Below are 23,548 nucleotides of genomic sequence, written 5' to 3' on the forward strand. Positions count from 1 at the left end.
AGTGTGCACTTAATGCTCACTTGAACAAAGCATGTGTGTATATGTGCTTGCTGTGAACATATGCACAAGACTGTTTTCTAAAGACTGGGGTATAACCTTCCCTTTTTAACAGACTTGTGATTTGCCTAATTAAAGTTATTTAAATAGCATTTTGCTAGTATGGAGACTAGGCAAGATAGGACTCTTCACTATTTTCCCTAAATGTGGGAATTCAAGCAAAACATAGTTGATGATCCATTTTTCCCCATCTGCAGAGTGAAACTTGGACTAATGGAATAGAAACTTGACTCTCTTGAAAGCCCGAGCAGTACAATTTATAGAATGGAACAGTGTATCTGAAAATGGTAATTTAGGAGAATAACCTTTGTTATGTTGAGATTAGTAGGGTTATAGCCATATGCAAGTGCCATCTTGAGAGGATCAGTGCACTGAGGTTGAGCACAGGAAACATGAGCCCTCTCTTTGGCCTGGTGAAGAACTGGTAAGAATTGTGGATTGGTACATTACCGTCTGACCTGGACAGTACTTCCTTGACTCCTCCACATCCCAGTACTCCCTAGAGAAGATGGACATGTTTGAAGTGTCTGCACTGCTCTTCCAGTTAAGGGATCAAGAGACTCCATTATCACTATCCACTCTTTACCTGTCTCATCTTTGGATAGGTTAGATAAATAAATGCCAGATTCCTTCTGAGCAGGTTTCAGGTTCCAGCTGAGAAAAATCATCTGACCTAGAAGGATTTAGGCAAATGAGAAGAGCAAAGTAAGCTTCAAAGTTCTGTATTAATTGCAAATGTAATGTTGGTGTGAGCAGAGCTTTCTCTTTCTTTCTTTCTTTCTTTCTTTCTTTCTTTCTTTCTTTCTTTCTTTCTTTTTTTGTAGTCCTTACTATTTGATGTGGTTCTTTATTAAAAGCATCTTTCAATAAAGGATCATGTTTGCATGTCACTTTTATATCTGATTTTACTTAGAGGTAAGCCTGTCTTTTTAGGAGGTCAGTTCTTTAAAGTCAAGAAGGTCTCAATGTGACAGGGATGGGAGTTTGTCCTAACACAATCTTATGTGTATGTTCTTATTGCACTTGAAAGTGTGAAATTCAGAGAGAAGACAATTTTGGGACCCTGGACTTTTCTTAAATCCCCCTTTGCTCCAGATCTGAGGGAAGCTGAGAGATTTATAAGGCTACAGCAGTCTAATTCTTTCCCACAAAACATAGCCTTTTCACTTTCTAGTAGCTGTTCCTTTTTTAAGGACACCAGCAGGAATGCATGAGGACTTATATATACAATGGGTACATGTGTTTCTGCTCCCATTTCTGTGTCATGATTTTTCAGTCATTGGGCAAGATGAACGGGCTCCTGTGCTCCAGGCACGGCCGGTCCCGTCTCAGCTTTGCCCCTTTGGTTTTGGGGAACAGGCTGCCATGGAACTTACCTATCACCCAAGCTGGAATGGAAATTCCCTTGTCTTTGCCTCACAAGTGCTGCAGTTACAGGCATGGGCTGCAAGTGTAACTCCTCACTCCCACCCCCCAGGCTTTATTTATCTGCGTGTCTTCAGTATATGTGTACACGTGTGGAGACCAGAGGAGTAAGTCAGATGACCTCATCTATCGCTCTCTCCCTATTTTATTGAAGCAAGGTCTCTTCCTGAATCTGGGGTTCACGTTTTCTGGGATAGGCTGGAAGCAAATAAGCCCCAGAGATCTTTCTGACTCTGTCTTCTGTGGAACTGGGGTTATAGGCATGTGTATGGTGGCCAGCTTGTTATGTGGGTGCTGGAACTTGAACTCTGGTCCCCATGGTTGCAGGGCAAGTGTGCTATTAAACTACTCTTCAGCCTTCCAATCTCTTTTTTAAAAAGTAAGATTTTCCCTGGAGCTGGAGATGTGGCTCAAAAGTTAGGAGCACTTGCAGGTCTTGCAAAGAACCCAAGTCAATCCTCAGCACCCACATGGAGACTTACAGCCATCTGTAGCTCCAGTTCCAGAAGATCCAGCACCCTCTGCTGACTTCCTCAGGCACCAGGCAGACACTCATGCACATAAAATCAAAATAAATAAATCTAAGAGTTAGACTGCTTTTGAGAAGAACTTTTTCCCCAAACGAACCTAGTTGTAAAGGTGTTACTGGGAAGGCTAGTGTGCTGGGTTCAGTGGATGTTCCACTTCTTCACAGTGTTTCTTAATGGCCAGAGCAGAAGACTTAGCAGAAGAAACATCTGGATCTGTGAACTTGACAGGGTGGTAACGGGAAACACAAGCACAAAAATAAGGAAGGAGCAGCCTATACCCTCTCTTCAAAGTTTCAAGAAGCAGCCTGTGTTCTGGAAGCAGTTTTGTTCTTAATAGCTGAAGGTCTGGATTCAGGATTTACCTTTCTGTTGTCTGTTCTGAGGCAGTATTCACATAGTCATCCCCATTTGCCATTTATCAAGCATTCATTTAGTTTATCAAGCTGTGTGCTAAACACAGCAGGTGCAGCAGCACAGCCATCACAGCCCCTGCCTTTTTGGTGCTTGTGCTGAGACAACGGTGGTGACTGAGAATACTTAGCCACATTGCAGTGGTGAGAAGTGTTGGCTGTGGGACACATTTTGAAGCTAATACTGATAGAATTAATAATAGTTCAGATGTGGGACGTGAGGACATAGATGTGTCAAGACTGACCTTTGGAGGTTTGATCAAAGAGTGTGGTGAACACTGGCATTTGAGATGGTGACTACTAGTAAGGAGGGAGGAGGAGATGTCAGTGTGAGCTCTAAGCAAAGATGTTGAAAAGGTAGGTAGTTGGATATTTGAGACCAGAGTTTTGAGATAGTGGTCTTTACATCACCAACCTGAATCTGGTTGTCAGTGTAGACAGAGAAAAGGTGAAGTGTCTGAGAGTGGGAAGTGGGGAGGCTCCAGCCTGAACACTTGACTGAACATGAGAAACCAGAACCTGACTCTCGTCCCCTCAGCTTGTACAGGAGTCAAAGGGGAGACCACACCTAAGCACTCACATGACTTGTTTCTTAATTGTGTCCTGAAGACAGAAGTGATTTTTCCACTTGAAATTTCTTCCGAATCTGTTGTGGGATATTGTGATTTTGGTAAGTATCAGGTTTTCTGTATGTACTTTGTTCAGCACTGAGGAAAGTAGGTGGGGACAGGAAGGTTTGAGAAATGTAACAGAGTTATACTAGACAGTAATGTATGCTTTCAATATGATTGTCTGTACTTTAGTCTAAGGATGTACAGAAGGGTCTGTGAACTCTTACTGTGAGAAAGATTGTTGTATTCAAGACAATGTAAATTTTGTATATGGAGATAAATACATTTGTAAAATATGTGTGTACTAATTATGAATTGCATGTAGTTGGTAGCATCTGTTTTTTTGTGAACAGATAGATATGTGCTTGGGTCCCCCAAATCCCTGTAAGCTGTCAGAACTTGCCATTTCCCCACTCTGCTCTTCCCCTCTCTACCATCCTCCGGCTCTGGAAACCAGGCGGGGTTTCCTGAAAAGTGGGCTCTGTTCTGGGAAGATGCTGTGGCTCACTGCCAGTGTGTCATATAACTCAGCCAATCATGTGGTGAAAAGAAGAGACTTGCAGAAAGATAGGGCTAGAAACAGGAAAATCAAGTAGGTCGAAGGAGAAAAATAAGGTCTAAGCTAATGGGAGCTGAGATCATTTGGGAGGGGCTTTTGGAAGGGCCCCAATCTCTAGGCACTTCGCCTTGATTTCCAGCTTCTTCCATTATGCCCACCTGCTGTTGTCAAAATTGCAAGGCTTTGTCTTAAGGAGTTGGATTACTGAGTAACAGAAAAGTATGACCTTCCCTGGACATTTATTTCTATAGGACATTTACTTGAAGTAACAATATAAAAACTTCACTTCTGCTTACTTTTGAAGTCTGATCTGATAGTATTACAATCTTAGATTTGACCTCCTGCTTCTGTCTGTGTAATTTTATGATGTGTTATGTGGACAAGAGCAGGCTGGGGGAGAGGAAGGAGATGGATGAATGCCATTTCTGGAAATATACATTTTGTTGTCTGCCTAGGAAAGAAGGCCTTCCAAGGTGGTATCTCTGAACATAGAAATTTGGTAAAAGCAAGAGGGCACAGAGATCATCTGATGGCAATTCTCTCAAATACATATTCCATCAAAAAAAGAGGTCCCTAGCATGGTGGTAGACACCTATGGTCCTAGTACTCAGGAGGCTGAGGCAGGAGGGTTGTAAGTTTGAAGCCAGTCTAGGTTTAAGAATGAGGCTCTTGTCTCAATCTCTTCTCCCGAAGTTGGTCTCTTGGTCAAATAATTTGGCAGAAGTTGAACACTCACTCTATGTGATACCAAATACTTGTGAGCCCTTGGCTGTTAAGAATTATTTGACTCCTTGTGTGGTGATGGTGCATGCCTTTAATCCCAGTACTGGGGAGGCAGAGGCAGGAGGATCTCTGTGAGTTTGAGGCCAGCCTGGTTTACAGAGCAAGTTCCAGGACAGCCAGGACTGTTACACAGAGAAATCCTGTCTTAAAAAACAAAAACAAAAAGAATTATTTAGCTCATGTTTTGCTGATTTATTTCAATGTGGATTCCTAATGTCCTGTTTCCCTTTATTGAGTGCTGTGCTATATATAGACAGTCACCACTCCACCCAGGTGCAAGAGTTCCAGAAAACATGGTTTGGGGTGCTTCTTTAGTTAAACCATTGTATGTAAATTAAGCTTGATATTTTATTTCTTATGGTCCCCGTCCTCATTTGTAATATAAGTATGTACAATGAATTAGTCATTAATGCCACCAATAGCTGTGACATTTTCTGACTCTGATTCACTAATTAAACCAACTTTTAAAAAGTGTTTCCATATGAAAGGTTTTCTCTTTCTCACTCCCTTTGTACTTAGTTTAGTGCCTGTCAGGGGTTTAGGACATGGGACCCCTGTACTTGCAGGTGGTAAAGTAAAAAGGATCTTGTCTATGCCTGTGCCCTCAAGGAAATTTCCCAGGACACTGGGATGTACCATGGAGAGAACTCAGATGACATTCTGAATTGTGATCATCTGTGGGATAGCTGTGGGGCAATATCTTTGCTCCAAGTCAGGTGTAGGGATTAGAACAAAAGTAGGCTGTGTTACATAATCTTCACAAGGGGTGTCACTGAGTTAGGGTTACCATACAATCCTTTTTTCCCTACCAGTGACTTTGTGATGCAACAACAGAAAGAAACAAGTTCATACTGTTTTTGTTTTATAGATAAAGGAGAAGTGGAGGCTTAGAGATTTAGGGACATGTCCAAGTTGACATAACTTCTGAGTGAAAAGCCACAATTAGGCCGTGTGTGTGTGTGTGTGTGTGTGTGTGTGTGTGTGTTTCTAAATCATGAGGCTTCCTGGCTCTCTTGGTGCCTAATGCCTTTCGTCATCCCATTCACGTGAAAAGTGGGGGACCATATTCCTCCAGCATTTTTGTGTGTACCAAAATGAACATAAAATTATCAGTTCAGACACTGCAGTTTATACATTTAGGTGTGTAATTTATTGACAGTAAGCATAGTCACAGTACCATATGACCATAGCGACCTTTCTCTTTCAGAGTTACTTTATCATCAAACAGTGTTCCTTCATTCTCTCCTGCCCAAATCCTGTGGCTTCCTCTAAACTTGGCTCTGAATTTGACTACTCTACGTAATTAATTTAAGTGGAGTTATATAATATTGGACTTACTTCACTTAGTCCACATAATTTTGTAGCATGTTATTTGAATTTTATTATTTTGCATGGATTAATATTCTACTATATACACATCATACTATTTATATACTCATCTCCTGGTTATCTGTTGCCAGACATTGAGTATCTCTACCTCTTCAAGGCTAGCTTGGCACCTTAGTGAAATCCTGTCTCAAGATAGTTAGAAAAGCTTGTTTGTTTTTTAAAGAAGGGAGGCCTAGGATGTAGCTCAGTGGTAGAGCACTTAGTGTCTAGCAAGCGTGAGGCCCAAGATTCAATACTCAGTACTGCTATGTATAATGCATATGATTGCATTAATTGATTTTTGCATTTGTCTTTGGATATAAACAGTTAAGCTGATTTTGCTCTTTGATATTCTATTGGAGAAATGCTCAGAAGTGCCTTCATTAGTATTTATTTTGGTGGCATTGTGGAAGTTCTGAAGTGTCATTTAGGGATCTGAGTTTGTGATACACATTTACCAACTCTGTACACAGCTGGCTTATGTGGGGTACAGCCTCAGTGAGGACCAGAAATCTTCACAGCCTGGGCACTTCTCAGCGAGCCTGGTCAGTTGATGCAAACTTCTTCCAGGCTTCTGGAGACTGAATGATAGGGTGGGCATGGCTGTGAAAGCTCTGTTCATTACAGCCCCACCCGCTCCAGTTCTGCTCAAATGCCATTGGTCAGATTCCAAGGTTAAGACCTGAGAAGGTCTCAGGGGGATTCTGAGTCATCAAATTTTATCTAAAATTTTACTCAACATCATTTTGGTGCACACAGCCATATTCACAGATCTGAAGACCGTTACCTCATGTCTATCTGTTATCTAAAACCCTGAATTCTGCGTAAGAAGGATCAGGTCCATGTGGGCAGCAATGCTTCATAATAGACATTCTCCTGTTGTCTGACTTCTGACTCTGTTAGCATAACATATTGTAAAAGTAATTCCATTGACTTCTAGGAGCAGCCCCCTGAGCATGTCTGGGCCACAGTAGTAGTGGAGGTTGAATCACCAGCCATGGATTGCTGATTCCCTGCACTGTCTGTCTGTCCAGGTCCTGGCCCTGCTCTTCAGTTAGGACAAAAGATGTGGGAAAATTCTGACTCGTTTACACTTATATTGTAATTCACAGAAAACCTCTAGCTTCTCATTTTATCCAAAAGTTGTGTGTGTATGTGTGTGTGTGTGTGTGTGTGTGTGTGTGTGTGTATGTGTATGAAGTTAGATCATAAAGTTTAGATGTGTGCCCAAATGATTATTCAGATATTTGAGGTTAGGTTATTTGCTGAGTTCGCTTTTATTGTCTTGGGATATTCACTCTGGGGTTGGAGCCAAGGGTAGGAGGTAGGGTAGGTGGTAGGAAGGGTTTTCACCCATGGTAGCCACTCATGTATCTGTTGGTGATGTAATATTTGGAAAGAAACATGTCATTTTCATACAGTTGACCTTCAAGCATCCTGTGCGTGTACCTTCTCTGTTATCTTCTGAGTCCCTGCCTTTACACAGCACATGTGCACACATGAGATTTGCCCGTGCTGAAGGGTTTACTTGTTCTCAGGAGCTGTATCTGCAGAGGAAAAGCCAGGTTCCTTAGTAGGTACCTGTGGACCCCTGGGCGCCCAGGCCAACCTTTTCCCTTAGCTCTGCCTTCTGTACACCTCCATTCAGCCTCCATTCTGTCTTCTGCTCTCTTCCTGTTTCTCATGTTTGAAGTATTTCCTATAGTCAGCTCCTAATCTCACAGTGCTTCTGGTCCTCCCAGCCTAGAGGTCCCACTCACATTCCACCTCTTTTGTAGTGGTCAGAGTATTGCATGCCTTCTGCGGGCCAGGTGTTTCCTAGACATATCTGTCTGTCATATATAGACATACCTGTCTATCACTTACCTACCTATCATCTGTTTATCTTTTACACAGTTAAAAAATGCATAAAATACTTAGTATTATCCTTATTTGTGGGAAAAAATGTCCAGTTGCAGAAAGTTGAAAGCTCCTTGAACTCAGCTGCTAAGGTTCTTTGACCTGACCAAATCCGCCATGCTGGTTGCCCTTAGTCTTCTGGGGCTGACTATGTCAGCGCTGTCTGTGCTCAGGGACAGTGTGCTCTTTGCCTTAGTCAGGTGTGTTCCACATCTGCAGTCACCTTGCTGCATTCCGACGTGCTGCTTTGCTGACTATCTTTTTATTTCTTGTTCTTCCACTAAACTGCATGCAGGCTCTCCATGAAGACTTTGTGTTTGTGTTACTTAAGGACATCTAGGAATCAGCAAGTTATTTCTTCTGCTGTATTTAGCCCAGTTAATCATTTATACCTACCATGATGTTTCTGTCCACTGAGCGTTTTTTAGCAAATATCCTTTTTCTTCCTCTTTTTATACCTTTACACAAGACACACTATGGCTGGAGTTGTTTCCTCTTCCTGCCCTGTGCCTCACCCCCAGCCAAAAGCAGAAAAAGTAAATGGACTGTCCAGTCAGTTGAAGGGCTGTCTGTTAGACAATGGCTTGGACAAGAGTGATGGAGATAGGCAAACTGTAGACCTGTGTGGAGCCTCATCTCAAGGCCTCAAAGTCTCATTGATACGGTTTTACCTTTTTACGTGCAGAGAGGAAAGTGCTTTTCTTGATAAAGGACAGCTGTCTCTGGATACCTTTTCTAGTTAGTTGATAAGAAATAATCAAAGACTTCTAATCATGATAACGCTTGCCTTCCAGAATGCAAAACTCAATGACCCTTCCCATAATTCCTGTTGACAGCCACATACTAGATTTTTTTTCTCCCTTTTGGTTGAAATATGGTCAGATTTTTTACCAGATGTAAAGTAAACACTTTGGAGTTTGAGCTCATTAAGTTTTACAGAGACTCACTGTGAAGTGTGACCATAAAAGTAGAACCTGGGGCTGTGGAAATACGCCATGGGTGAGGGTAGGGGTAATTGGCAGAACTTAACATGCGTCTTTGAGGCATCGTTCCTAGCTTTTTGTGGAACTGTGGCATGACCCTAGGAGGTAACTGTCTAGGAGGACTAACAAAGACTGAGTTCTCTTGTGGCCAGTTTCTACCCATTTTCATTAGTGAGTTGTGAAATTATTTTCAGTCTTTAGCATTTTAAATGTGTATTAAATGGAAGAAAATAGGGTAGGATAGAAAATAGTGAATGGCCAGGCTGAGCTGAATCCCCAGGGGAGTCCTTGCCCTGGAGGAGATGGGAATGGGGGTGGGCTGGAGGGAGGGCGGCGGTGGAGGGGGCAGGAGGAGGGAGGACATGGTTGATATGTAAAATTAAATTAAATTATAAAAGAAAATAGTGAATGGCACTTAGTGAGGGTAAGCCTTTTTGTTTGTTTGTTTGTTTCCTTTTTGGGGTTTTGATGCAGGGTCTCACTGTGTAGCCCAGGTTGGCCTCAAAGCTCACTATGTAAGAAAGGGAGACCTCAAATTCACGGAGCTCCGACTGCCTCTGCCTCCGGAGTATGGGGTTGCGGGCGTGTCACCTGGCAGAAGTTTTCCTTTTGTGAAGCATATGGGTGTTGTAAGATGTAGCGGTCACTGGAGTCTTGGTCCCCAGTGAGTGGGTGCCTGGCCGTGCTGCAGGAAGTGGGGTGGGGGTGGTAGAAGGGTGGTGTCAGCCTTACCTGCTGCTGGAGTCTGCTGGGGCCTTGACTGTGTTCCATAGCACACCACTGCCATCTGCTCAGAGCTCTGCCTGCAGTTTAAAAGGGCACCACCTTGGGCTGCATGTGTGGCTCAGTGGTTCTGTTTGCTTCGATGGGCTGGTACCCTGGGCTCATCTCCAGCCTTGAAGGAAAAAAAAAAAGGTAGTCCTTGTTAGTCACACATTCTGATCATGAAGTACTGGGAATTTAAAAAAAAAAAAAAAGAGGAAAACTTTTTTTTTAAATCCATTTTTCTCTTTTTTTAATCCAAATATATTTTAAGGCAATAGCCAAATTACTTTAGAGCATAGAGTGAGTGATGTTCTGTTTGTGGTTTTCCAGAACTTGATCTGTGTTGCTTGCTTGGTCTCCTGAGTAGTCTTCCTTGAGGCTGTAGGGCTGAGGGGCTCTGACTCTCTCCTTCTGGGTGCTGAGCTTTTGAGGAGTTCTGCAGGAAGCAGAGTCCCCACCTGGTGATGACTTGTGACCCTTGGTGATGGTGCTAGCATTGTGGTCTTCCCCTCACGCTCACTCTCACCCTAACTACTTAGATAAGTGACTGTGGTTTGTACCTTAGAATGCCAAGGGGTTAAAGATGTCCAGGATCCATGTAAATGGGTTTTTGCCCCCAAAGAAATTGGTACAAATTTTAGGACACACAAATAAATTAGCACAAGTTAGCAAGGTGTGTGTGTGTGTGTGTGTGTGTGTGTGTGTGTGTGTTTGGGGGGGGGGGCTCAGGGCCACTTCTTAATCACCAAAGTCATAGTTTCCTTCAGGCTTTGCCAAGAGGTGTGTCAGATAGCAAGGTTCCTTGTCCTTGGTTCCGTGGCATTGCCTAAATTATGTTAGTGAAAAATTGTGTCAACTTATGACAACATAGTTTCTCACATTTGCTTTGCTTGCCCACCCCCCATGTATGTACTTGTTCATTTGTATGTGTACATATGTGTGTGGTGGCAGGAGGTTAATTCCAGGCATCACTTTACCAAGGGTGGCCAGTGAGCATCACAGTTCCACCTCTCTGCACTCCTCCTGCCTTGCCATATTGCAGCCATGCACTGCCATACCCAGTTTTGACACGGGTGCTGGACATCTGAATCGAGGTCCTCCTGCTTATGCAGCAGACACGTTGACAATTGAGCCATCCTTCCTTTAAATCTTAAGAAAAAAAATTTAAAGGCTCATGTAAATTTAAGAGAAACCGATCTAATGGCTGTAAAGCTTTTAATTTTGGCATAAGATTAGCGAACTCTCCAGTCATCATAACTAAGTCTTGCAAAGTAGTCAGTTTTTAGTTAGTTTTATATTGGAAACAGAAAGTCACAGAGGTTAAGGAAATACCCAAGGTCACACGGAAAGAAGCAGATCTGATCACTCGACCCAGGTTGGGGTGACTCTCGGAGGCCCAGACTTCTGCTTTCATCTGTAGAGAGCCCTAGAGATCATCTAATGCTTTTTCATTATGCAGAACTTGAGCCCTGAGGGTTAGGAGGCTTGCTCAAGACCAGGCAAGTCCTGCTCACTCATCTCACTGAGACAGACTGGCCCAGACTCTTTCCCACCCTTCCCCACTTCTCTGTAATGTCTACTCCTTCCTGCCTTTACCTGTGTGCTCATTCCCTGTCCTCCTAGTCCAAGCATCTGCTGGGGCTGGGGCTTTTCCATTCTTCTGGCTCTCTCTAGAACAGTTGCACAGCCCTCCCGTGCTCTCAATCTTGATTCTCTAATCTGGCAGCTGCTCCTCTCCCAGATGGCTTCCCAGCCCAAGCCCCACACTGTGTCTTCTTGACTGCAGTCCTCACTGCCAGGTTTTGGTAGCCTAGTGCATCCTCCTCCAGATGTTCCTGTTTGTCTTACCAGCTGGAAATAGACCTCAAGGTTTTGGTGCACATGCTTAGTCTCTGTTCCCATGTTTTGTGGGGGGGGTTCCTTGCAGCCTGCATCTTTTCCAGAAGGGAACAGGATGCCAGCAGGGGCACTGGACAGGGAGATGTGCCACTCACTGGCAGTTTATCATGGGAATGTCCTAAGCCAGGTCTTTTCATCTGTGGAAGGGATTATGAATCCTGAATATGGTCAAATATTTGAAAGCCCTTTTAGGGACAAAATGTGTAAATAAGTGCTAGGTTTTATTGTCATGGTGCTCTCAAGTCCTTTAGATGGGTGTTTAAGAAGCGCTGACTGAAAGACAGGTGTCTATGTCCTGCCCATCATCTCTCCTCTACTCCCCCAACCCCGTTCCAGAAACAAGGCCTCAGTATGTCATCCAGGCTAGCTGGGGATTTGCTCTGTAGCTCTGGCTGGCTTCAACCTCATGACCCTTCTGCGTCTTCTTCCTAAGCACTGGGAGGATAGGCTGTGCTGCCAGGCCTGGTCCAACTTCTCCCTTCTGAGAATCCACTTTGGCTACCATGTTTTTGACGCCAAGGAAGGCAGTGGAAAGGGCTTCACTAAATCTTACCATGGCCTCTTTAATAACATTATAGATACGTTAGTGGTAATTAGTTTAAAAGAAAGAAAAGTAAACCAGAATCGAGCTGCCTAGCATTTTGGTACAGTGTGGCTTTTAGGAAGACACTGACTGACTAATTAAACAGAATACTGTTTGCTCTGGTCAGAGACCTCCTCTTGGTTAAAGTAGGCTCTTTGGGAACAAGGCACAATCTGACCCGTTGACTTGGCATTGATCATTTGCTCATCCCTAGAAGTTTATTGTAAATGAAGCAGCTTTTACTATTGTGGCATATTCCTGGAATCACTACTATAGTTAGAAGTGAGTGATTCTGTGTGACAGGGATGGCATATAAAAAAGCTATAATTCTGACTCACTGACAGGAAAAAAAATGCAAGTTTTGTGATTATATTATGTCATTCTTTTGGCTGGAGTCCAGCAGCTTTACAGTGTCTTGCTGAGCTCTCAGCAGAACATTACCCAGGTCTCAGCCAAGTGCTGGGGTCTTGGGAAACAGACCGTGGTGCTGGTGGTTGGTGGTATTGTGGTGTGACTAGAAGATAGCAGATGGTTTTCCTGAACTGTGTGAGGACCTTAAGAAAGTTCCATGTCCAGGCAAGGTAGACTTGTGCTGAATCACTGGAACACTGCTTCTCCCACCCCAGGGTGGCAGGGGCCTGGAGCTGTGGGCTGGAGCACAGTAAGGGTGGGCAGTTTAATGACTTTGATACTCTTGCCTGTTTTGAGATAGGGTCTTGCTGAGATAGAGACCAGGCTGACCTCAAACTCACCTTGTAGCATAGGCTGGTCTGGAATTTGCAATCCTCCGAACCTCCTGGGTGCTGGGTTTTGTAGGCCCTCAGCACCACACCTAGCTTAATGGCTTTCTCTCTTGACAGTTTTAGAAGGCTTGCCATGAGATCAGTGTCCTGGATGATGTTAGATGGAAAACTACTAAAAAGCCAGAGGAGACGGGATAATGGTGACTGTAGGACAATCTTTGTGGAAAGAGCAAGGTCCTCTGATCAAGAGCCAAATATTTGGATTCTTGTCACTCACATTGATTAGCCCATCACAGCTCAGGCTTCCTACACATTGATGTGCCAGTGGTTTGCTCTGTCATACTGAAGATGTGTTGTGTATGTGGGGCTCCTCCTTGGCTGGAACTGTATACCTAACTGTAATCAGATGAACAGAAATTACGATCCACATGGTGGGGCTTCCTGAGAGTGGAAGTCTGTTGGGTGCTTTATGCGTAATACTTAGCTTTTGCCAGTCTGTGAGATAAATGCTATTTTATCTCCCCACTTGCACTGGGAATAACAAGGTTCAGGGATGCTAGGTTATTTGCCTGGGAAGCCAGGTTCAAGTCCAGGTCAGTAGGATGCTAGCCTTTGTACTTGACCCTCAGCATACTGGACTGCTGTGTGGTACCAGACTTCTGTTTGTCCTATGGTTCTTCCTAGCAGGTTCCCAGCCCAGAATACTCAACATTATAAAGTTCTCTTTTCCTTTTCTCTGTGTTTTTCAACATTTTATCATTACTTTCTGCTTTAGAAAGGTCTTTGATTTCTTAAAATAATTCATTGTAGGTAAGACAGTGTCATTTGACTGAAACTCAGTGTATAGAACATGCCGGACTAACTCAGAGAAAAACTTCTGCTTTTGCCTCCCAAGTTCTAGGCCTGAAAGGCATGTACCATGGCACCTGGCAAGGCGGTGGTTTTAGTGAAAATAATCAGGTTCATGCATTGTTTTATTTAGATTCTTAGATTTTATTTGCACCATCACTTGGTCTTTGTGCTGCACAATCAGGCAGTGTGGTTGTCTCAGCCACTCACCTCTGATGATGGTATTCTAGAACATGAGAATTGTGTAGTAAAGTTTCTGTTTTGCCCTCTATCTAAAATTTAGTCATCTGTTTATCCCTTATACAAACACTAATACTTCATGAGCTGTCTGGATCATCATATAGAACTTGCTGGAACTTTACCTGTTTGGAAATAGTTCTGAGTTGGTTGCAATCTGACTCACAAACTGTTTTGTTTGTTTTACTTGGCCATCAGTCAGAAACTATCAGAGGTGCTTGCCACTTACATAAGACCGTGATAAAGAATTTGAGAGATCTACAGAACCTCTATGATTTTCCCTTACTTAAACCAGCACCAACAGACTTGGGCCACATAGTAACCCTCTGCCACTGAGTGAAGGCTATTTTTTTAGGTCGTGGCTGATAGAATAAGGGGGGAGTTTACTGCTTTTACCAGACACTTTGGGTTGTTCATCTTTATTGTTCCAGTTTTCTAAGCTGCTTAACATCCACTTGAAATCCCCAGTGAAGTGTGTCTTTTAAAGGCTGTTTCATGGTTCCTGCTGGTCTGTGCCTCTGGCACTGAAGACTGTTTTGTAATAAGAAACTTAACCAAAGAATGATTTTGCTCCTTTTCTACTTCCCCTACAAGTGATCAGGTAAATCATAGTTGGGTTTATTTTGACAGAAACGTGTCTTGAATGAAGCCATTGTACAAATGTAACACCAAAATTACTTGTCATCATGAACAAGGGCAGTCATACTTTCTTGAAAGTAGATCCAGGGTGCTATCCTTGAGGAGCTTAGTACAGGTCGTTTTAAATGTTGTGTATGTTATTTTTATTATTAGAATGTCAGTTTTCTGAGAGTTCGTTGTATTAATTCAGCATGCAAAACATCAGAGTAAATTGTCTGCAAATCCTATAGCTAACCTTGTTTCTCAGAGTTCAGGCTAGGCCTCAGGAGTCTGAACTGCATTACTGTTTGCCAGCAATGATGGAGACTCATCTGAAGGTGGAATACATACACTGTGATTTCAGGATAGTGCTGTTTGCAGCACATACTGAAGAACGGGAAACCAAACTTCCCGTGCTTAGAGGTTGCAGTGATAGCCTGTTGTAGGAGCGGCTACTTTAAAGCTGTGTGAGGCCCAGGAAACTCTTGACTTTTCAGATTAAGTACTGCATGACCTAATGGTATATATTTAAAAACTTCAGGGAGGCCTGCAGAAAAGGGGAGGAAGGATTGTGAGAGCCAGAGGGGTCAAGGACACCACAAAACCCCCACAGAATCAACTAACCTGGACTTGTTAGGGGCTCACAGAGACTGGACCAACAATGAGGGAGTCTGCATGGGACTGAGCTAGGCACTCGGCATATATGTTCCAGTGTGTAGCTTGGTCCTCTTGGGGGACTCCTAACAGTGGGAACAGGGGCTTTTAGAACCCTACTTGTATACCGGGTCGCCTGGCCCAGCCTTAATACACAGGAGGTGCTTAGTGTTCCTGCAGCTTGATTTGCCATGTTTTGTCGATATCTGTGGGAGACCTGCCCTTTCCTAAACAGAAGCAGAGGAGGAGTGGATTTGAGGGTTATAACAGGGGTAGGGGTAGGGAAGGAGAGGAGGGAGGGGAAACTGGGGCCCGGATATAAAATAAATCTATAAATAATTTTTTAAAAAGCAGCTTTAAGTACAAAAAGGATTATGCAGTAGCCCCCTGGACAGAACCTAGGCCTGGTGGGACTAGTAGAATGTCTTCGGCTCTTTTAGAGGGCTCTGAGTCTGTGACCCTTTCCTGAAGTTGAGTTCCTGGTCAGGTTTTGTTCGTCCTTGGTAAAGGCATGCAACTGTGTTCTTAGCAAGTTTGCCCATGCCCAGTGTGAGAAAAACTAGTCTAGGTTTCCTTAGCCTAGTGCTTTCCCTCTAGGGCCTTTGCCCATGCTGATGTTTTTGCTCAGACTGCTTTCGACAGTTGGCATTTTTACCTTCCCTCTCACTCCCTGCACATCCATGTCCTGTGTCACTGCCTCCCTGAGCCCCAGGCTCTGTCTGTCCCACTCCCAGTCTGTACTGTCTGTCTATGTCTCTCTGGCTGGTTCTGCTATTCCTGCAGGCTCTAAGCTCCATGTGGGCAGGGACCACCTTGCTCTTTTCCTCAGCCAGTTCCTTTTCTTAGTTGGAGAGCCATGCAGAGTGAATGGAGGGCATCTAAATGTGGCTTTGAAGTCCCACTTCTGCACAAAGCACAGCATTATTATTAAGTTATTTTCTAGTGACTGATGTCACGAGACAGTGAGTCTGCTCATAGTCTTCAAGCAGTTATCATGTATTCTTGCTTATTTTAAAAGCTGAAGGCAAAATGATTTGTTATTTGAGTGTTTTTGAAGGTACTTGTAGTCCTAATTGCCAAACCAAAGTGTCACATCAAAATTCACACTCACATTTCCTGCTTGGCCTATTGTTTAAAACACTTCGATAAGTGTTTTAAAAACATTTTCTGTGGATTGAATATTTTTGCTTGAGTGTGTGCTTGAGCATTGTGTGTTTCCCTTGGATCTCAGAGTAAGTTATCAGGGCCCTAGAAACTAGAGTTATGGGTGGTTGTATGACACAAGTGGGTGCTGGAAACTGAACCCGGGTCCTCTGCAGGAACAGATGCTCTTAACCACTGAGCCATCTCTCCAGCTCCCACCATCAGTACTTCTACTAACTCTCAGGCATTGTAGAAAGGGTTTTCTTACTCTCTAGCCTGTCACCCAGTGGGTGATAGGAGCATAAGAGGTCCTGTGGTACTCTTGCTTTTGGGTTTTTATTCATGCTGTCTCTCAATAGTGATGATGTAAGATGATGGGGACTGCTGCTAGCCCATTTTTCATCTCTTGCTTTCTAGTCCATCTCTGCTGCCAGGGACTGTCCAGGGCTTTACTTTTCTTCACACAGATTCTGATCAAACGTGCTCAGTAATAAAGAGAAGCCGAATGTGAATCCATACGTTAGTTGGCAGCTGTTCATTGGCAAAACCACTTTGTAGGAATGAGCACCTTTGGGCATCTGAACTGCCAGTCACAGGTCAGGGGAGAGGTGAACAGAGCTGTTCTTAGGACAGGATACTCTACACCACGAAGCAGAAGCTCTGGCTTCTTTTCTTGGAACAATGAAACATCTTTGATTTTTATACTCGAGGTTGTCTCTGCCATCCTAAGGTCTCTCAGTCACTTTCTGTCCCTTTCTCCCAATGCATTTTCCTTCCTAGGTAGGTTTTGCTTTTTCCTTAGTGAAAATACCCTCTTCTTTTAAAATCTAACCACCTCCAAGCTGATTAATTGATCAATTTTTGTCCCTAGATCAGTTCTGAATGGGCTTTGGAAAGTAAAGAAGAAAATCCAGTCTGCTTTTTGGGAACCCTGGACAGCCGAATAAATGCAGGTATGCACATTTACCTCCTTGGCATTTTCTTTTGAGGCAGGACCTTACTTGTGGCCCAGAGTGGTTGTGAACTTGAGATCCTCCTGCCTCAGCCTACCCAGTGTTGGGATTATATCTGCACTATTGCACTAAACTGTGATTTCCAGCCTATATAGGACTGTCTATACTCTGTCCTCTAATTATTAAAACATCTGTACATTATTCATTCCCAGTTTTGTTTATGCTGGCTTAAACAGTCTGTGCACACCAAAGGCTCCGGGAAGTAAAGTTAAAGTTCTCTATAACCTCTCCTGGCTTGCCACACTGTTAACAGTTTATTGTCTGTTCTCACGGGTATCAGTGCATATTGCATTACCCAGAGGACCCTTACACACCTGATATGTTTCAGCAGCTGTAGAGACAACTTGTATGATGGGTCCTCTCCTGCCAAAAGTTATCAGTGGGCATTTTCTTTGTGTTGCTAATAGTGCCATGCCTTGTACATGTACAGTTTGTAGGGATACCTAATTGTTTCTTTAGAGTTGAGGTATAGCTGTCTCTGAATTCTTCCTCTGTTGTGTCTACAAACAGTCTCTAAAATGGAGGTTTGTTTTGTCTCATGTTGTGAAGCAGGCTTAAAATACTGTTGATTTTCATGTTGATTATCTGAACTGCAAGGTGAGTCAATTAGCTTAGTTTTTCAGCCTGATTTCAAGTAGATTCTAGTTTTTAGATTTATTTTGGATATTATAAACTAAAATTGAATGCCTTTGATTTGTAACAGTGAGACCCATTTAAATTATCTCACTTCCTGTCATCATGACAGCTAATAGACCAAGTAAATGGATTTGGTGTGAGGGTTGTGTAGGACTTTTCCTATTTGGGGACATCCTTGTATCCTTTCCCAAGTACTCACTGTATGCAAGTCTCTGTGCTTGTTACTGGGTATACAATGACAAATGCAGCTCTTATGCTCAGGGAGTTCACAGTGGACAGGGACATGCATACGATGACCATAATACCTTATGGCTAGTGTGGTAATTTTAGTAACAAAGGAGAGATGGCATCCAGCGTAAGGGTACAGCTGGACTCAGAGAAGGCTTCTTGGAGGAAGTGCTAGTCTGGACTGGTTTCTGAAGAAGATTGAACTTTGCCATGAAAGCTAAGAGGTGAGTGTATTTCAGTGGTGGAATCAGCATATTTGAAGACCACACAGGGAGTAGAATGGGTGGGGGTGAGGAGACAGGGGTACGAGGTGACCTGGGTTTTAAGCAGCTAGAAGTGAGAGGAGATGAGGTAGGTGATGGGATCAGCTAACCAGGAGATAAAGAGCTGTTTCAGTTTGAGAGTAGTCTGCAGAAAATGGGCAACTCGTGGAGGATCTGATCTGTGTTTCAGAGATAATACTTGGAAACTCAAGTGAAGCCTAGATTGGCAGGCAGGAAGGAAATAGTTTGAGGCAGGAAAATGGTTGGGAGGTCATTGGTGTTAGGCAAGGGCTGAAAGATATGTGGGGTTTCCCTTGCTCTTTTCCTCCAGTGGCCTTTCCCTGGGCTCAGTCCTGGGACTCCTTTGGTCATGGACCACTTGTTTTGAAGGCCTTGTGAGTTATTTTCTTGCAAAGAATTTACCTGTGTGTCTTGCCCTGCACAAGATGCCTGTCCTGCTTCCCTCAGATGATGGGGGCCTGTCCCGAGTCATCACTTTTCATGGTCCTTTGTGTGATTTATAAGAGTGCATAAGTAGTAGTCACTTTGTGTACACTGCCTCAGATGAGGACAGGAGCACAGAGACAGCATGGCCCATGTCTTCACCAAGCTTCCTGTTCTGTAGGGGATAGACATGAGATGGAAAGACTATGATTCTTTGTGTAGATTGTTTAGAATTTATGTGATCCCAGCAGAGGCAGCAGTATTCTAATGATGCATCAGTCCTTTAACGCTATTGCTCCAGATGAGAGCTTACTTTTCAACTACAACTAGTGTGCAAATAGAGAAAACAGTTCAAATCATGCCTAAGATTATTCTGATTGTTGGGAATATAGTCTGATTGCTTAGTTACCATGCATAATTAATCATTTTTATGGTTTCTTCTCACTTATAATCCCTGACCTAGTTGGTATTAAGGATGGAAAAGGTAGCAGTTCTCACCCAACACCACAGATGCCTGCCTGCTTTCCCTCATAGCAAACAGCACATGGGATGACTGCATTGGCTTCTTTTCCTCCCTACAGTATCTAAATATTAAAGAGGACTGCAATGCCATGGCGTTCTGTGCTAAAATGAGGAGCTTCAAGAAGACTGAGGTGAAGCAGGTGGTCCCTGAGCCAGGAGTGGAAGTGACCTTCTATCTCTTGGATAGGGAGCCACTCCGCCTGGGCAATGGACAGTACACTGCAGAGGAGCTGTGCATCCGGGCCGCTCAGGAGTGCAGTGAGTACTGGCCGCAGGCCTGGGAGGCTGCAGGGCTACACTCTCCAGAAGCACATGTGGACTCTCTTCTCCTTTTATTTCTGCTGAGAACAAGGTGTACATTCTGGAAGCCAGGGTTCTACCTTATTTACTAATCCTGGATTTTACTTCTCACTGAAACATGGTATATTCCTCCTTTATCATTAATGAGCTAGCTATAGAATACCAAGGAATGACCCTTGCCTTCTGTGAGGCTCAGTCTTAGGGCCGGTTCATTAACTAGTTCAGGCTGTTGTAGAACTTAGTACATAGCCCAGGCTAGCCTCAAAGCTGTATTTCTCCTGACATCTGCATGGGTGCTGGGATTGTAAGCGTTCACCATCACTCCCAGCCAAAGCTCCATTCTCTTTTCTCCCAAATATCTGTAATTGGAATGACATCAGCACCCAGTGCAAGTGTGAATGTGAAATCCGTAGGACTGTTTCCTAACATACTCCTTAAGTTTGGCCTATCCTCCTGCTCTGGTCTGTTCTCCCATGGGTGCTGGGTTGAAGTGAGAATCTTAGGGTTGCCCTTGTGGCTTAGTCATTCTAGATTGTGGAAAGGACAGTAAGGGAGTTCATCGTCTCTTTATAAAAGTGAGATTTGTGTATAAAAATACATATATATGAAAATGCCATAGTGAGGCTCTTGTGGGCTAACCTGAAACTTAATAAGCAAAAAAAGAAACAGTGAGACTTGTTACTTAAAGTTAGTCTGTTACCTTGCTAGGGTGAGAAACCAGAGCACCTAACAAAATAGATCTCCGTTCATAATCCTTCCCCACTTGGTGGTGCGTCGTGTTTGCCTACCTAATTTTAGATGGAGAGTAAGGCCATAAAACTGTAGAAACACCACATGTCTCACCGACTTAATTTATTGACGTTCATTGGAATATACACTTAAAACAGGTAGATTTTTATAGTTGTAAATTGTATTCCAGTAAAGCTGCTTGGGAAGGATTGTAGTAACTCTTCTTATGGTGATGAAGTAACTTGCAGTGATGCTGCAGAGCCTGGTCCATGCTTTACCTGTGCTCTTAGCTTTGAGAGCAACATTGTAGGGATGTTTAAGATCTTGTTAGTCATACAGCTTGTCTGGAGGCTCCATTTACTTCCCAGTACACATCTTTCTGCCTAAAGTGCCTCATATACCAAAACACCAACAAAAGGGGAGAGGCTTATGTATGAGGAAGAATATGTTGGCTCTTGTTTCCAAAGGAAGATGTGCTTTGAAGTAACTAAAGGGAAGACTTTCCTCTCTGTTTCCTTTTTCTTTTTTTTACGTGTGTGTGTGTGTGTGTGTGTGTGTGTGTGTGTGTGTGTGTGTGTGTGTACATGCACATGAGCACACATGGGTAGAGATCAGAAGACAACTTGCAAGAGTTGTTTTTCTCCTTCCACCATGTGGGTCCCAGGTCATCTGGCTTGGGGGCAAGTGACTTTACTTGCTGAGCTGTCTTGCCAGTCCACACTTTTTCTTCTGAGAGGCACAGATTGAAGTGACGGAAGAGGATTTCAAGATGCCCAGGCACCTGTAACTTCTCAACCCAGGGTCCAAACTGGAAGAGGCTGTAAGGGTCAGGAATGGCCTTGTTAATGCCACTGTTGTTTCGAGAGAAGCAATCTTTTTATGAGGGTAGGAGTGGAGATGTTAATTTATAATTACCATTTCTTTACTTGAGATCTGGCTAGTGCTAAAGATAACAGTAACAACTGATCATTGGCACTCATGTCCCTTCGTTCTTCTGTTGGAGTACATGTATGCTGTCTCCTAATGGCCCTTCCTAATCTGGTTTCCCAGCATGCTGGTTAGTTTAAAAAGAGCAGGTAGTGGAGTAGGAGACCCAGCACTATTGGGCCAGCTTTGTTAAGAGATCTTCTTGCTAGTTAATGCTAATACATACATTTATGATAGTATAAAGAGTACTTAAGTGCATTTAATTATTAATGATAATACATTTAATCACTGGCGAAGTCACTTTGCTTATTGTTTATCCTAATATGCAGTTCGTATGGTGACCAGGAACTTCTTTGTGTATATTATGGTATAATCACAGAGTCAGAGTTGTTTAAACAAATTATAGGAAGCAGATTGAGGAATTCCTACATTTCTCAGATGTTTCTTCCTTGCTGGGATTAAAAAGATGCACATCAGGTAGGATCTATGGACCTCTGAGATAGCCCTTTTCTTTTTCTTTTCTTTCTTTTCTTTTTTTTTCTTTTTGGTTTTTCAAGACAGGGTTTCTCTGTGTAGCTTTGCACCTTTTCCTGGAACTCGCTTTGGAGACCAGGCTGACCTCAAACTCACAGAGATCCACCTGCCTCTGCCTCCTGAGTGCTGGGATTAAAGGCGTGCGCCGCCACCACCACCACCACCCGGCCACTCTTTTCTTTTTTAATCAGAATTTGGTAAGACCCTGTGATGAGAAATGCTACCAAATTTTATTTTTAAATCGCTTTAATTTGGTTTGCCAGGAGATTAATTTGTACATGCTCCTGAGGAGCTATGCTGTTCTTGATTAATATGATTAAAACTCCCTGAGTGAACATAATCGAGAGTTGTATCTGCCCCGAGAGGACGAGATGACCTAGATTGTTTCTGGATGAGAGAATCTTTGCATATGTTGCTCTTTGAAAACAGGTGACCAAATGCATCTGCCTATAGCTCTCTGGTGTGCTCTTTCCCCAGGTATTTCTCCTCTTTGTCACAACCTCTTTGCCCTGTACGATGAAAACACCAAGCTCTGGTACGCTCCGAATCACACCATCACTGTGGATGACAAGATGTCTCTCCGGCTCCACTACCGCATGAGGTACAGCCCACAGAGCTGGTGCTAGCGGGTTTCATCATGTTATCTGGGGCAGTGTTTGGCCGGGGCCCTGAGTCACTTAGGAAGAAGTACTGGAGTCATTGTGGTTTGTAACTTTGTATTGGCTTGGTATGAGAAGGGACATCTTCTATGGTGGAGTGTGATTTAAGGTGAATTTGATCACCTCTGCCACATTTTGTAAACACGATACAAAGAGTGTTTTGGATAGAATCCAACCCTCTAGCAAAGTTTCCCACATGGTGAGTCATGATTATAAGTTTAACATAGTGGGTTATAACCAGGGAAAGAAACAAGAAACCATATATAGAGTTATAGATCTCCTAAGCTCATTGTGTTTTAAGACTTGTGAGGTATGTTATAAAATGTATTTCCTACTGAAGGCTGTGGCTAAGAAGCATTCTGTACACCACCTGAAGAGGTGACAAGAGATAAATTCTCAGTCTTACTCTCTGGGAGTTATGCTGTGGCCTCCAGAAAACTCTTGGCTCTTGTTGCTTGTATGCTTTTTGTTCTGGTGAGCCTTCCTTGACTTTCCCCCATGTCATGAACTTTGTTCAGTGTCCCAAGACTACATAGACAGCTGGTGCTGCCATGGGGCAGACTTCCACCTTGTCAGTGTGTGCAGGAGCTGCTGTGGAAGTGACAGTCTTCGGATAGTAGTGAAGCACATGTGAGCGTGTGCTTAGTTAGCCTTGGAGCTGATAAGGAGGCCGGTCCCTTTTTGAAAAGGGTCTTGATGTGTATAAATCTGGTTAAATCAGTAGATTAGCCCAGGTGCTAAGAGGATGTCAGGCCATGCTGGAAACACCTTCCAGCTGCTACCTCCTTTGCATTTTGGTGGCACCATCCGTCTGGTGCTCACCGTGTGTGGAGAGCGGTGTGCCTCTCTCTCACCCCAGATTTAGGGACTTATTAGCCCTCCCAGCTGAGTCTTCTCACTACACTTTGATTTCTTTTTCTCATTCTGATCTTACTTCCCACAGCCAGGGGGCTGGTTCTGTGATCAAAACTGGAGATAGACCTGCTGCTGGAAGTCTGGACATGGACGTGCCCTTGAGTTCTGACTCTTTCCCCGTAGGCGGCTAGACTTAGGTCAGAGTCCAGCATGGCAGCATTGGGCATTTACAGGAGACCTGAGCTTGCCTGACTCATCTCTCCCGTTTTCCCAGTGGGAAAGCTGATGAAGTTTCTCACTCAGTAAACCATCTTGGCAGTGC

The 23,548-nt window shown here is 43.5% G+C and overlaps 1 protein-coding gene across 1 annotated transcript in view; it reads left to right on the forward strand.

Annotated features, from left to right (window-relative positions):
• Positions 1 to 23,548, forward strand: part of Jak1 (Janus kinase 1) — a 115,453-nt gene that overhangs the window by 53,204 nt on the left and 38,701 nt on the right. The window contains exons 2-4 of the mRNA XM_036177837.1: positions 16,988 to 17,069; positions 19,282 to 19,480; positions 22,190 to 22,313. Of these exons, the coding sequence (XP_036033730.1) occupies positions 17,064 to 17,069; positions 19,282 to 19,480; positions 22,190 to 22,313 (329 nt within the window). The 5' untranslated portion in view covers positions 16,988 to 17,063. The remainder of the gene's footprint in view (positions 1 to 16,987; positions 17,070 to 19,281; positions 19,481 to 22,189; positions 22,314 to 23,548) is intronic.

This window comes from Onychomys torridus, chromosome 2 (assembly GCF_903995425.1).
Source record: "Onychomys torridus chromosome 2, mOncTor1.1, whole genome shotgun sequence".
NCBI classification, from domain to species: domain Eukaryota; kingdom Metazoa; phylum Chordata; class Mammalia; order Rodentia; family Cricetidae; genus Onychomys; species Onychomys torridus.